General features: G+C 47.0%; 4 protein-coding genes across 4 annotated transcripts; 1 reads left to right on the top strand and 3 right to left on the bottom strand.

The window, feature by feature from the left end:
- Window positions 1–87: 87 nt before the first annotated feature.
- On the top strand, window positions 88–543 carry BGW36DRAFT_303522 (uncharacterized protein; the record flags this gene model as incomplete). The annotated part of the gene is made up of 1 exon (XM_046211886.1): window positions 88–543. One exon carries the CDS (start codon window positions 88–90, stop codon window positions 541–543), a length of 456 nt encoding a protein of 151 aa, XP_046067916.1.
- Window positions 544–884: 341 nt separating this feature from the next.
- Window positions 885–1,397, bottom strand: BGW36DRAFT_362945 (uncharacterized protein; the record flags this gene model as incomplete). Its single annotated transcript, XM_046214421.1, has 1 exon — window positions 885–1,397. The coding sequence occupies one exon, from the start codon at window positions 1,395–1,397 to the stop codon at window positions 885–887; it is 513 nt and encodes a 170-aa protein (XP_046067915.1).
- An 8,130-nt stretch (window positions 1,398–9,527) lies between these two features.
- Window positions 9,528–10,479, bottom strand: BGW36DRAFT_431159 (uncharacterized protein; the record flags this gene model as incomplete). Its single annotated transcript, XM_046220947.1, has 2 exons — window positions 9,528–9,810; window positions 9,860–10,479. 2 exons carry the CDS (start codon window positions 10,477–10,479, stop codon window positions 9,528–9,530), a joined length of 903 nt encoding a protein of 300 aa, XP_046067914.1.
- Window positions 10,480–11,265: 786 nt separating this feature from the next.
- BGW36DRAFT_386553 (putative methyltransferase) lies at window positions 11,266–12,922 on the bottom strand. Its single transcript, XM_046217016.1, has 3 exons — window positions 12,686–12,922; window positions 12,481–12,607; window positions 11,266–12,428 (listed from the first exon to the last, which is right to left on the bottom strand). Exons 1-3 carry the CDS (start codon window positions 12,716–12,718, stop codon window positions 11,599–11,601), a joined length of 990 nt encoding a protein of 329 aa, XP_046067913.1. The 5' UTR covers window positions 12,719–12,922; the 3' UTR covers window positions 11,266–11,598.
- Between the last annotated feature and the right edge of the window lie 288 nt (window positions 12,923–13,210).

Below are 13,210 nucleotides of genomic sequence, written 5' to 3'. Positions count from 1 at the left end.
CAGCCAGGCATGTCTTCCTCAGAAATCATACAATCAATCCTCTTACCACATCCACCACAGCAGCCAGTTCGACGCGGACTAGGCAAGATGCAGCAATTACGGACGAAGCGGGACTACCTACCCCTCGACCCTGATACGCCAATTCCCTCAATTGAAGCAGGGGTTGAGAGATGCGGAATCAAACGCAGGAAATTGTCGTTCTCCAATACAGAAAAACCACCACCTCGGGCGCGGACTCCCATATTTCATGAATTCGGAGTTCTTGTTGGGTACTGGTATGCGGATTCTACTGGACGAGGGCGACGCCCAGTATATTGCCTGATGGATGATTTTGAATATGTCTACTTTGATGATGGAAAGCTGGTGCTGGTCCGCTGGATTGATTTTGATCCTCTTGAGCACTTTGGCCATTGGGACGGAGATGATACCGAAAGTGGCATAGACGGAGAAGAAAACGATCAGGAAAGGCCGATGACTCCTGAAGAGGTGAAAATATGGGTTCGAACTATGTGGGAATGTAGGAACTTTTTGGATATTGCCTGATGGTTGAGAAGCTCATCAGAGAGAACGGTGGCTGGTATTGCCTACCGAGTGGAAAATCCATAAAACAAAATCATTCAACAAGTTAAGGGCGGGGAAATTGTGATGAACTAGCTAAATTCAAATAAAACTGATAAAACACCACTCTTATAGCCCCAATCAATAGATAGAACAGCCACCTGCTGATGACCGTTGGATAAGACTTCGTACCGCAGGCAGATATTCATTATGCGTATCGGGAGTATGAGGTTCGGATGGTAACAAAGGCAAACGAGTTAGGCTGATAAGTCATGTCTAGTTGCTGATAATCGTAAGCGGCTAAACGTGGTCTAATGCAACGAAGCTCACCTTCCATAGAGACTCGTCTTGAGGGACTGCTTGGGATGATCCTCTAAACCAGTAGCCCACACCTGCAGAGTAAGGAATATGATAACAAACAAAAGAATAAACAAGTGAAATCCCGTCAACTGGCTTCCCCAATGGTCATTATCGTCCCAATTGCAGAGTACGAATCCTACAACGAACTCAATAACAGAAATATCCAAAAGTCCGATTGGTACCCAGATACCTCCATGATCCATTCCTGTTACCGGTGCGTGGCTTTCACATTGGAATTTCATCATAATCGTCGTAGCGGCAGCAATAATTCCCGTCTGGGTAGAGCTACCCAAAAGACCATCTGCAACGAAGCGGAAGGAGGATCTCGTAGCCTGGGCTTCGTTAAAAATCATAGCACCCACAGCCATAGCGCTGGAGAACACAGCTAATGTTAAGATCGCGGAAGAAGAGTGGTGTAGACGCCGAAATATGAGGCGGGACCGGAAATCGACTTCCTTGTCTGATGAGAAAATGGCCATTTGAATCGCCGCTTCGAAAGGCCTGGATAGAAATCAATCCTTCTTCGACGCGTCGACCATCAATAACGGTGCGTGTTGTCCTATGAAGAAAAGTGTATTACTTAAATTAGTTAAATGGATATGGCGATAATCAAAACGGCAACTAAGTTCATTTGTTAGTGCTAAATATTAATCAACAACAAACAGGAAGTTGACACTAAATAGGCAGTTACTTCTTCTTCTTCTTCTTCTTCTTTCTATTAACGTCCGATGCAGCCACTCTATAGTAGCTATGCGGACGAGGGTCTATGTACACTGTACTATACATCTATTGTACACATGAAGCATCGGTCCACATGGGTTCCCTCAGCTTCTATTGGTGCTGCATACCCTAAGAACTCAGTGTCTGTCTTCAGTTATTTCGCTCTCCGGAATAGCTTTGAATTGCTCGAGAAGCCCCGTAAGGACCATGAATCTCGCAGCTTTTCGTGCTTTAGAGCGTGTGCTAAGAATTTCCATCACATCCATTCCTCCCTCTCTTTTCCATATTTCTCGTCTGAGGTTATTGTGTCTTGGACATGATAAGAGTATATGCTGCACTGTCTGTCTTCCTCGGTTGCATTGACATATGCCGTTATTGCTATCTGGCACTAGTCGTTTATGGAGGAAATCTCGGAGACCAATCTTCTCAGTCCGCATTTGTATGATGATGGAGCTGAGGGGTTTGGAGATCGAGGAGTGGAGGTGTAACACTTCTTTGGATGGAGATGGTGTTAAGCGGTATGTGGTCCGACCTTTCGTCTCTTGATCCCACTCCTGGGACCAAGCTGATCTCATTTGTTGATTTAGTTCTGTCTTTAAAGCTGATTTGAGATTTTTTACATAAGGAGGTGTTTGAGCGGTATTGCTGGTGTCGTGTTCGACTAGCCGTCCTCTTCTGTCATGTTTCTGCTTCCAGCCGGTGGCTTCCTTAGCGAGTTTGTCAGCTAGCTCATTACCTTCTATTTCTTGGTGTGCGGGTATCCAATGCAGTTGTATATCTAGGCCCTTGAGATTTGCTTGTACCAGTGCATTAATGATGAGTTTAATGATGTGTTGTCCCGATTGTCTTCCCGGTCGTCCTATGGATTGTAGAGCAGCTTGGTTGTCCGCGAAGATGGCCGCCTTATGCTTATTTGCTCTAAGAGCGAGATGGAGGCCCATTAAAATGCCCACTAGTTCTGCCGCATATACTGTGGCCGTGCTCCTTTTACCTAGGAAGGCTGTTTGATGAGCATGAATCGCCGGTGCCACTGCCGCTGCTCCCACTTTTCCGTTAATACCACTGCCATCCGTGTATATTGCTAGTGGTGGAGGTTCCGACGTCGTGATTCTCTGATGTTTCGTCATGGCCTTGTCCCGGTCGTCTTCGATGTGGATCGGTGGTGGGGCCCACCATGGCTCCACTGCGAACGGTTCGCGGATTTCAAGGTTGTTCATTATGTCTGTGCCAAGTCTCTTTTGGAGGTTGTGATCCAGAGTTTTGAGTGGGCTTTTGTGTGTTGCATGAAGGTGTGTTATTCCCCTGCCTGATGCCGGTGCATCGGATGGTATGTTGTGGAAGAATATATTGGAAGAAAGTAGGCGTGTTGAGCCTGTTCTGATGTTTATTGCTGTTTCAAACGCTCTCTTCTCAAGGTACAAGTTGATGGGAAGGAGGAAGAGTTCGATATCCCGTGCCGCTGTTGACGTCGCTCGATACGCCCCTGATATGATTCTTGCCCCTTAAATAGGCAGTTACCAAACGGGTGGCCAGCACAAAACAGGTAGTTCGCACTAAATGGGTAGTTACGAAACGGGTAGTTCATACTTCTTCTTCTTCTTCTTCTTCTTTCTATTAACGTCCGATGCAGCCACTCTATAGTAGCTATGCGGACGAGGGTCTATGTACACTGTACTATACATCTATTGTACACATGAAGCATCGGTCCACATGGGTTCCCTCAGCTTCTATTGGTGCTGCATACCCTAAGAACTCAGTGTCTGTCTTCAGTTATTTCGCTCTCCGGAATAGCTTTGAATTGCTCGAGAAGCCCCGTAAGGACCATGAATCTCGCAGCTTTTCGTGCTTTAGAGCGTGTGCTAAGAATTTCCATCACATCCATTCCTCCCTCTCTTTTCCATATTTCTCGTCTGAGGTTATTGTGTCTTGGACATGATAAGAGTATGTGCTGCACTGTCTGTCTTCCTCGGTTGCATTGACATATGCCGTTATTGCTATCTGGCACTAGTCGTTTATGGAGGAAATCTCGGAGACCAATCTTCTCAGTCCGCATTTGTATGATGATGGAGCTGAGGGGTTTGGAGATCGAGGAGTGGAGGTGTAACACTTCTTTGGATGGAGATGGTGTTAAGCGGTATGTGGTCCGACCTTTCGTCTCTTGATCCCACTCCTGGGACCAAGCTGATCTCATTTGTTGATTTAGTTCTGTCTTTAAAGCTGATTTGAGATTTTTTACATAAGGAGGTGTTTGAGCGGTATTGCTGGTGTCGTGTTCGACTAGCCGTCCTCTTCTGTCATGTTTCTGCTTCCAGCCGGTGGCTTCCTTAGCGAGTTTGTCAGCTAGCTCATTACCTTCTATTTCTTGGTGTGCGGGTATCCAATGCAGTTGTATATCTAGGCCCTTGAGATTTGCTTGTACCAGTGCATTAATGATGAGTTTAATGATGTGTTGTCCCGATTGTCTTCCCGGTCGTCCTATGGATTGTAGAGCAGCTTGGTTGTCCGCGAAGATGGCCGCCTTATGCTTATTTGCTCTGAGAGCGAGATGGAGGCCCATTAAAATGCCCACTAGTTCTGCCGCATATACTGTGGCCGTGCTCCTTTTACCTAGGAAGGCTGTTTGATGAGCATGAATCGCCGGTGCCACTGCCGCTGCTCCCACTTTTCCGTTGATACCACTGCCATCCGTGTATATTGCTAGTGGTGGAGGTTCCGACGTCGTGATTCTCTGATGTTTCGTCATGGCCTTGTCCCGGTCGTCTTCGATGTGGATCGGTGGTGGGGCCCACCATGGCTCCACTGCGAACGGTTCGCGGATTTCAAGGTTGTTCATTATGTCTGTGCCAAGTCTCTTTTGGAGGTTGAGATCCAGAGTTTTGAGTGGGCTTTTGTGTGTTGCATGAAGGTGTGTTATTCCCCTGCCTGATGCCGGTGCATCGGATGGTATGTTGTGGAAGAATATATTGGAAGAAAGTAGGCGTGTTGAGCCTGTTCTGATGTTTATTGCTGTTTCAAACGCTCTCTTCTCAAGGTACAAGTTGATGGGAAGGAGGAAGAGTTCAATATCCCGTGCCGCTGTTGACGTCGCTCGATACGCGCCTGATATGATTCTTGCCCCTTCGGCTTGTATTCTAGCTAGTTGCATTCGCACTTTCTTTGTATGTCCAGGTTCTCCTTGTGGTGTGTACCAAACCGAGCATCCGTATGCAATTATGGGTAGAATGAGGGCTTGGTAGGTTTGGCGAAGCATGATGAGTCTTGCTCCCCATGTGGAGCCTGCGATGGATGTTAAGGCACCAAGAGCCAGTACTGCCTTTTCTTTTGCAAATTGGACATGTGGCCACCATTTTAGCTGGTGGTCCAGCTTGATCCCGAGGTAGCGCACGATGTTTGAAGGCTCAATGGTTGCGTTGGATAGTATCAGGTTTTGTTTCACGTTGTATTTTCTCGAGTTGCGGGTGAAGTGTATTAATCTGTATTTCTTGAGATCGAATCGTGAGCCATGGGTTCTGGCCCATACTTCCGCTTTGGCGTGCATCTCTCTGAGTTTTCGACAGTTTTCTTCAGTGGAGGTGCTGTGGGCGAGGAAATATGTGTCATCGATGTATCCTCCGGTTGCCGTTGCAGGGATATTCCGGGTCGCTTCCTCGAGGTTGTCGGCGCTATAGAAAAGGTAGAGGATGGATGAGATACATGAACCTTGGGGAATCCCGATGCTCACACTTAGGGGGTTTGATGTGTATTCTCGAAGCCGGATGACTGTCGTGCGATTATGTAGGAAACTTGCGATCCACCCAACCATCTTGTCATCGATCCCGCGCTTTCGGAGATTGTGTAGTAGTCTAGGATGGGATACATGATCAAACGCTCCAGACACATCTAGAAGCAGCATTGACACTACATGTCCATGGTTCCAGCCCTCATGAATTTGGTTGGTGAGATTGTGTATTGCATGTTCAGTTGATAGGCCTTTTCGTCCTCCGAAGTGTTGTTGGGGTAACAGACGGTATTTTTCCACCTGGTATGCAATCCTTTCTGCCAGTATTCGTTCCAATGCTTTGCTCAGTGTATTGAGGAGGGCTATTGGGCGGTATGATTTAATAGCGGATCGGTCTTCTCTGTTTGGTTTTGGGATGACCACGGTTGTAGATTGCCGAAAGTGTTTTGGGCAGTATTGAAGGTTTACCGAGGCGTTGTAGAGCTGGACTAAGTGCGGGCAGAGCTGTGGGAGTAGATCCTGGAGAAGAAACGCGGGGATTTCATCTCGTCCTGGTGCTTTTTTAGGTGCCATCGATTTGATAGCTCGGATCACTTCTCGCTCCTGGATGGGTGGAAGGGCTGGTCGTTCCCGGTACGAGTAGTCTTTCAGATCGGTTAGGTCCACATCTGGGGAGGGGGGAAAGAAGGCTTCCTTCAGCATATTTGCTTTAGCCCGGTGGTCATGTTCCAGTTCTCCGCTTGCCCTACGGAGGGCTGGCGTGTAGGGCTGGCGCGGTCCCTGATTCCGCGCCCATCGAACTAGTTGCCAGAGACCATCCTGTGTATTGGCTGCTTCCTTCACATTAGCTCGGTGCGTGTCTCGGAGGGTCTTTTTGACTAATCGAGCTTTGTGGTTTCGCGCTTGGCAGTATGCTTCCCAGTCGCTTCTCAGCCGCGTTCTTTTGTATTTCCGTCGCAGTCGCCTTGCAGTTTTCACTGCCTGTTTACATTCCTCTGTCCATCCATGAACCGATCGGGTGCAGGGCCGGGCTTTTGGAGTGGACGCAGCAATGGCCTGTGTTATTGCATCAACCAATTCCTGTGTACGTTGGTCAATATCCTCTTTTGAATGTAGTGGATCGAGCGATGGTAGATGTTCCGCCAGTTTGCGTTCTAGGATAGCTTTGTCGGTGCGTTGCCATAACCATTTTTCTGGGGGTTGAGCCTCGTTCACTTTAGCCATGATGACGGTTGCAACTGGTAGGTGGTCGGATTGGTGGTCAAAGTCCTCTCGTAATCCACAGAAGATCTTTCTTTCCTGAATCCATGGTGTGCCGAAGACGAGATCGATTGTAGATTCTCCGTTTTCTTCAAAGGTAATGCTTCCGGCAGGGAGGAGCAGGTCCATATGGTATTGGCCCATTAGCTTGATGAGCTCATCCGCTTCCTTATGCTGGGTGGGAACCCCTTCCCCTCCCCAGAGGCGATGGTGGAGATTAAAGTCTCCCAGAACAATATGATGATCAGTTGGTTTTGCTGCAAGGACATCCCCAAGTAGTGGAAGAGTGCTTAGTCCGCTGCCGGGTCCGGGGTTGTATACGTTGTGAATATGGATTGTGTCATCATCTTGTCCATTGATATTTCGTATTGTGACCGTCTGGAGATCAGGAGAGTGAAAGGCCGGCGTCCAATTAGCGTTGTGAATCCTTTTGTTTATAAACATGCATGTCCTGGTGTTATGATCGTTGTGATAGAGAAGGTCAAAAGATTGGCTGATCGGATTATGGGTAGTGTTGCGAAAGGGGTTGCGCCAGGGTTCTTGGATGGCAATAATGTCGAATTCATCTAGTCTCTCATCCCTGAGAAGACTTGCCATCACTGCATCTTTTGATTTTCGAACATTGTACTGCAGTATTGATAGTGTAATTGCTTTATTCATTGCTGACAACGGGTTGTGAGTCTGGGATTTGTGGACCTAGGATTCGTGGATCGATGGGCATTTGAGCTGATGATTGGCTTTCTTCTTCAGGGTTTTGTGCTTGTGTCGAAGTAGCCCGTGTGTATCTTGTTCGGCCAACCCACACCGACTCTGGCTGTTCTCTTCTCTTTTCTCGTTCTCTTCCTTCCACTGCGGGGACAAGATTATGGGCTTGGATGTGTGTAAAAACGTCTCCGTCATTGGGAGTGAGAACAACAAAGTCAGCAGGTTGTTGTGACGAGCGCGCAGCTCCTTGGAGAATGTTTCTTGATCTTGTGGTGGCTCTTTCATTTCTTTGCGACCGTGGGCTTGGGTTTGTCACCGAACTATGCAAGATCTGTGGCCGTGGTAATTGGACGTTTTCTGTAATGCAGTTTACGGTCGTTGCACTGCCAATTTTTGTAGGTGGGTTGCTCGCATTGCTGGTGTGGTATAATTTGGGCTTGGATCTCCTCGCTTGTTCCACTCTTTTCAATTCTCTTTCCCTATACACACATTTCTTATTCCATGCTGTGTGTCGTTCTCTGCATAGTGCACAAGTGGGCTCAAAGTCTGTTTCCGTTCTCTTTTGACATTGTCGTGAATCATGAAATTCTGCACAGTGGCCGCATTTGGGGTTGGCAGAACACTGAGTTCCGATGTGTCCATATCCTTGGCAGTTGTAGCATTGTTTCAACCTGCAAGCCCTGTCATAGAGTTCGCAATCGTGGTGGCAGGCTCCGAGGACTAATCCTTCGTTGATAGCCCTGTTTGCTTGTTCTTTGGTTGCGAATTCCACCACCAGAGCGGAGGCCGTCTTTGCACTTCCATTCCTGGTCAACCACCCTACATATGATATTTTCGCTCCGGGATGAAGTGCCGCATTTTCCGTTTGTACCTTTTCGATAGATTCCTTTTGTTTGTTTGGATCAATGTTGTTTTTGTCAGTTCGCACTCCATGCATTAGTACTCCGTATGTGGGGACCAGAACCTTTGCATCGCTTCCAAGTGACTGTACCCATGTGTCAGAATTCTTTCGAAGGAGGTCGGCGTCTGAGGTCGTGGCTGTATGTATGGAGATGTCGCCGCTCTTCAGCTGTTTCGCCGCCACGACCCTTGGGCTCTGCCCAGGGGAGTGCGCTTGCTGTTGCAGTGCTCCATTAACTCGATTAAGTATGTCTTGCGGGGATTTTTGGCGAAGGAGTGCTGCTGATTCCGGAGTTTTGATTTTAATGATGACTTCACGTTCCTTGCTGATTATTGTTGTTGGTGTAGTTGTCGGTGGTGACAGTGGTTGAGAGGGTGATGCTCCATACCTCACTTTGTCGCTCCAGGTTGTAATTCTGGCTTCCGGGCCTGTTGGTTGGACGGCGTTCTTGATCCTGTTGATGTCTTCTGCGATGGTTGACTGGGTGATGTGGTGAAGCTGGTTCAATTTGTCGATGATCTCACGAAGTGACGGTTCGGTCTGGGTTTTTTCGGCGAAGTCTTTTACGCTGTTAAGAAAGGATTCAAACAGTGTATCAGGTAGATCTTTGCGGAGTGTCGCGTCCAGGGTTAGCAAGGCTGTCGCATCTGCTACGAGTTGGGCGGCATGCTCGTTGCAATTAGGGGGCTGAAAGCCGACCGACGGCCACGTGTCCTTATTAACCATAATTGTCGGGCTTCAAAATAAAGCCTGCAATTTGGCCAATAAAATGACCTCAGCCTGAGCTTAATTTAGTACAATGTTGTGGGGTAATTTCAAAAATTAAGTTTGAGCTGAGTGTGGTGTTTTTTGGGTAGTTCATACGAAACGGGTAGTTCATACGAAACGGGTAGTTAATACGAAATGGGAATACGAAATTGGTCGCTAATACGAAAGCAGTAGTTGATATAGACAGGCGGGACATAACAGCTCAGTGTGCTATTATCAATGTCAAGATTCTGGTTAACACAATGAAAGATGAAATGCATTTTGATCTCGATCCAATCATCAAAGGTAAAAGATCGAATTTAGGCTATACAAGTGCATCAAGCCAGCATTATGTGAAGCACAGAAATGAATTGATCAGAAATCAGGTGATATTTATTCATCAGGAGATCTAACATTATGTAGAAACAGAAAGCCCGGGAGTTGATAGAATATGGATCGATTTTGTCAACCCCTTTGCGCCGTTTGATTGGTTTTTTACGCAAAAGCATAAGATGGCTATAGACCTGCCTTGTCGTACTGCTTGACAGATAGCCACTGCTAGTGATATTTAAAGGCGCGCACTAAACCCTCGGTTGCAGCAGTCATGATCTCCTGGGTGTTGGACCAGCGAGGGCTTTCGGGAAGAGATTTCCCAAGCAAGTCCGAGAGAGCTGGACGAGCCATGGCACTGGCAATATGATTTGCGGCCAGTGAGCCGTCAACCAAGACGTGATGAAGAATTTGGTCAAAAGACTGGAAATGGGCCAGGGCGGTCGGATATACGTTTCTCATGTAATTGATCAGGAGATCCAAGGCGTTATCGTGGAATCGACGACTCTCGCTAGTACAATAAGCATGGATTTTTCAGGGTTTGGTAAGTAGTAACGTACATATAGCTGGCCGCCACGTCTGGTGCACAGACAAGAATAGCGATGATTCCAATGCCACTTCCAAGTCTCCACCATCGCTTGCCATAACTCTTTGCCTCCGAGATTTGGCTGCGTTCACACATCTGATCATCGACTCTCGACCGGTCAATCTTTTCTATTATGAGGTCATGGGCAACAGTGGTCATTTTGCGTCCGTTACGGTCGAACACTTCGCCGTTGCGTTCCCTTGATTCCAGCTCTTTAACAGACTCCGCGACGAATATATGAAGAAGCACTCGCGCTAGACGGCGAAGGATTGCTTTCCGATGTGTATTGCTGTCAGTTTCCCTCAGAAAGCGAAACATGGCAACACAAATGTCTGCCGAGGAAAACCTGTCAAATGGCGGGAGAGATATGCAGCTGTGATGAAGATTGTTCTCCAGCCACTCATTCCAGTGATCCAAAACGGCGACTGTATCGCCTACGATTATATCACCCAGTTCCTGGATAGTGTGCAGGTCATCATCACTTACATATTGGCCAGATTTGCGCATTAGAGATCTTAGAAAATCCATTCCCGAACTAGGTGATGGGGTAACGTCTCTCAAATTTGAGAGTGCAGCCGTTTGGTGATCTTCCATTTGCTGTCTTCTCTTCCTTTTTTTGATGTGAAAGGGCTATTTTCGGTTGTGTGATGAGAGAGCTTGGGATGTGGGATAGATCCGTTGCTGGAATTGGATACGACGTAGCTGGGATATTCGAGTTGGATGTATGCCGAGAGAAGAATGCAGGTAAAGGGAGCTTCTCTTGCAATAGACAACGTTCTAGGGTCGAAACACGTTCAAGACTGTCGCGAATGATTCATTACGAATGACTAGAGCGAAATCAGAGCGCTATTGCTAAAGAGGGGATAAATATAAGTCATTGTTATAAAAGCAAGAGGGAGAACGAATATATATAAACAGGAGGTGAATGAGCTGGTTAGTATTTAGCTCTGCCAGAGGTACTCTAAACTGTTGTTATGTCGGCATAACTTTTAGTTCAACTCGCCCAGTTGGCATCAAACAAGTAGTTAATATTATACGAGTAGTACCACACAAGTAGTTACTACCAAATGAGTAGTTGACACAAAATGGGTGACTGATACAACATAATGCTAACCTGCACCAATTCTACCAACAGGACGACGTTGAAACCCCTTGCTGAATTTTATTGTAAATTTGGTTTTATTGGTATCGATATGACGTATTTGCGTTGTTAGAAGTAGAATGGTGTCCTCCACTGTTGTTATTAAAGAATCCATTTTCCGGGATGATGGTTGGGTGACTTTGGCGTTAGTGGAGTGAAGGATTTAGTTAGCGAAGAAAATCTACCTCGATCATGATCCTATGAAACATAGAGTGCTGACATCTGGAGAGTTGTATGTATTTCAGGCTAGTGCTAAGATACGATTCGGCAAGACAGAGGAAAACAGACGTATAAAAGATTATGCGGCATTACAATAAATTCCTCTAGACAGTGCCACAGGTAACACAATGACCGTTAATGGAGTCCACTGGAGGACATCATTAGTCGCGTTACCATCTGTATATTCTTGGCCCGCTCTGCGTCGACTAGATGAAACAGTGCATGGATGGTGTCTTTTATTATGGAACCATGGTAGATATTGAAGGGACTTGTTGCTTTGTTCAGCTGGATATTTATAGGTTGAGAATAGCTCACAAATATCCATGGGCAAGCATAATGGCACAACATCCATATCACGCACCTAACGGTTTTCTTCCAATGAGAAACCTGTACATAGTATATAAATGTAGACTGCGATCGTTCATCTCGTTACACACCATCGCGAACAAGGCATTAGCCTGGTCATAGCTATAACCAAGCAGACGTGTAAAAAGGGCCAACGAATATGCCTCTACCGAAACGTTCATATGTAACCGCTCAAAACTACCGATCTCTTTGAGGTGGGAGTCTCGCGTCCATTGCCCGATGGGCACCTTGACGATCTTTTCAGTCACATCAACCAAACCAGCATCTTCCATCAATTGCCTTTGGTAACACGCTACGTCAATCGGCTTGCCATTCTGCACTGAGGCCTCTGACAGTCGCCTCAGCCATTCTTTCGTCCACGGGGCTTTGTCAAGATTCTGATCATCATCACTATACACGCACATATCATGTTCGTGTACTTCCAGATAAGCACCGGGATTGAGGCTCTCCATAGCTTGCTCATATAATCGATGCCAATTACCGGTACTACCACCGAGCGACCGCCAGTGGATGTAATCAAATCGTTCGTCCTTGCCGTAGGCCCATGGAAGCTCCATATCATCGATATAAAACTTGAGGTTAGGTGGGACAAACCGGGGTTGAATGGGCGTGAGATCGGTTCCGATGACTATAGAGCCCGGAAATCGATCTGCAAATTCCATCGCCCAGAGACCTGTACCTGTGCCGATATCGAGCACACGTTGCGGGTCGCAAAGGGGTGCCAGGTGCAGTTCGCCACCCAGACAGAGTAGGTAAATGTGGTGTTGCAGGTCGAGACGGTCTTGCTCGGTTTCGTCGTTCGGCATCGCGTACGAGCCTGGGAGGTAATCAGGATAGGTTGTGTTAAAGGAAACCAACCTGGAACTTGCCTTTGTGAAAACTATGATATCTACGTCCATTTTCGTACTGGTAATGGAAAATCGACGATCGCAATGATTCGCTCGTGTCTGCAACAGACTCGCCATAGGTCGAGTCAACACCTTCTTGATTCGATTGCTGAGCTAACATTAGCCAATATGTTGTCGAACAGTAAGTAGGTCACACGGGGATTGCAGGATAGCACAATAATCTTACACGAGCAGGGAAATGAGGATAGCAGTAATTCATCTCGCCAATACTTCAGCTGAGATTAGACCAACATATATCGCACAGGGCTATGGAATAGGGATAGATCAATAGGTTCTTAGTACTAGAGCCTTTTGTGACCTTTCTCGTCGCTGAGATGTGACGATAAATCTACATCGAGTAGATGGGCACGTCAAGCCATTATTTCCCTACCCAATACACACATCCGGAACGCGGACCATGCTGTGAGAAGCTAGTAAAGCTCGGGATTTTTTCGGTTGCATTGGATGGGACCTGCGATGCCGTGTACGGAGGTACTGTGGAGCAGGGTGCACGATTGCCACCCTGACCCAGCCGAGAAATGCACTAAGCAGCATGAACCATGGGTCACGGATAGTCCGGCGTATCGCCCGTGCACGATGGGGTCTAAGCGCGATGCGTCGATCGTTTCTCTTACTAGCTCTGACACTTACGCTAGACCGAGATCCACTTGAATGCATAAGTGTATTTAGGTTCGCGTCTCATTTTTGGGAT

The sequence above is a fragment of the Talaromyces proteolyticus genome (assembly GCF_021365285.1).
Source record: "Talaromyces proteolyticus strain PMI_201 chromosome Unknown BGW36scaffold_11, whole genome shotgun sequence".
Taxonomy (NCBI): domain Eukaryota; kingdom Fungi; phylum Ascomycota; class Eurotiomycetes; order Eurotiales; family Trichocomaceae; genus Talaromyces; species Talaromyces proteolyticus.
The sequence above is the reverse complement of the archived record's forward strand: the minus strand, read 5'-3'. Positions and strand labels throughout refer to the sequence as shown.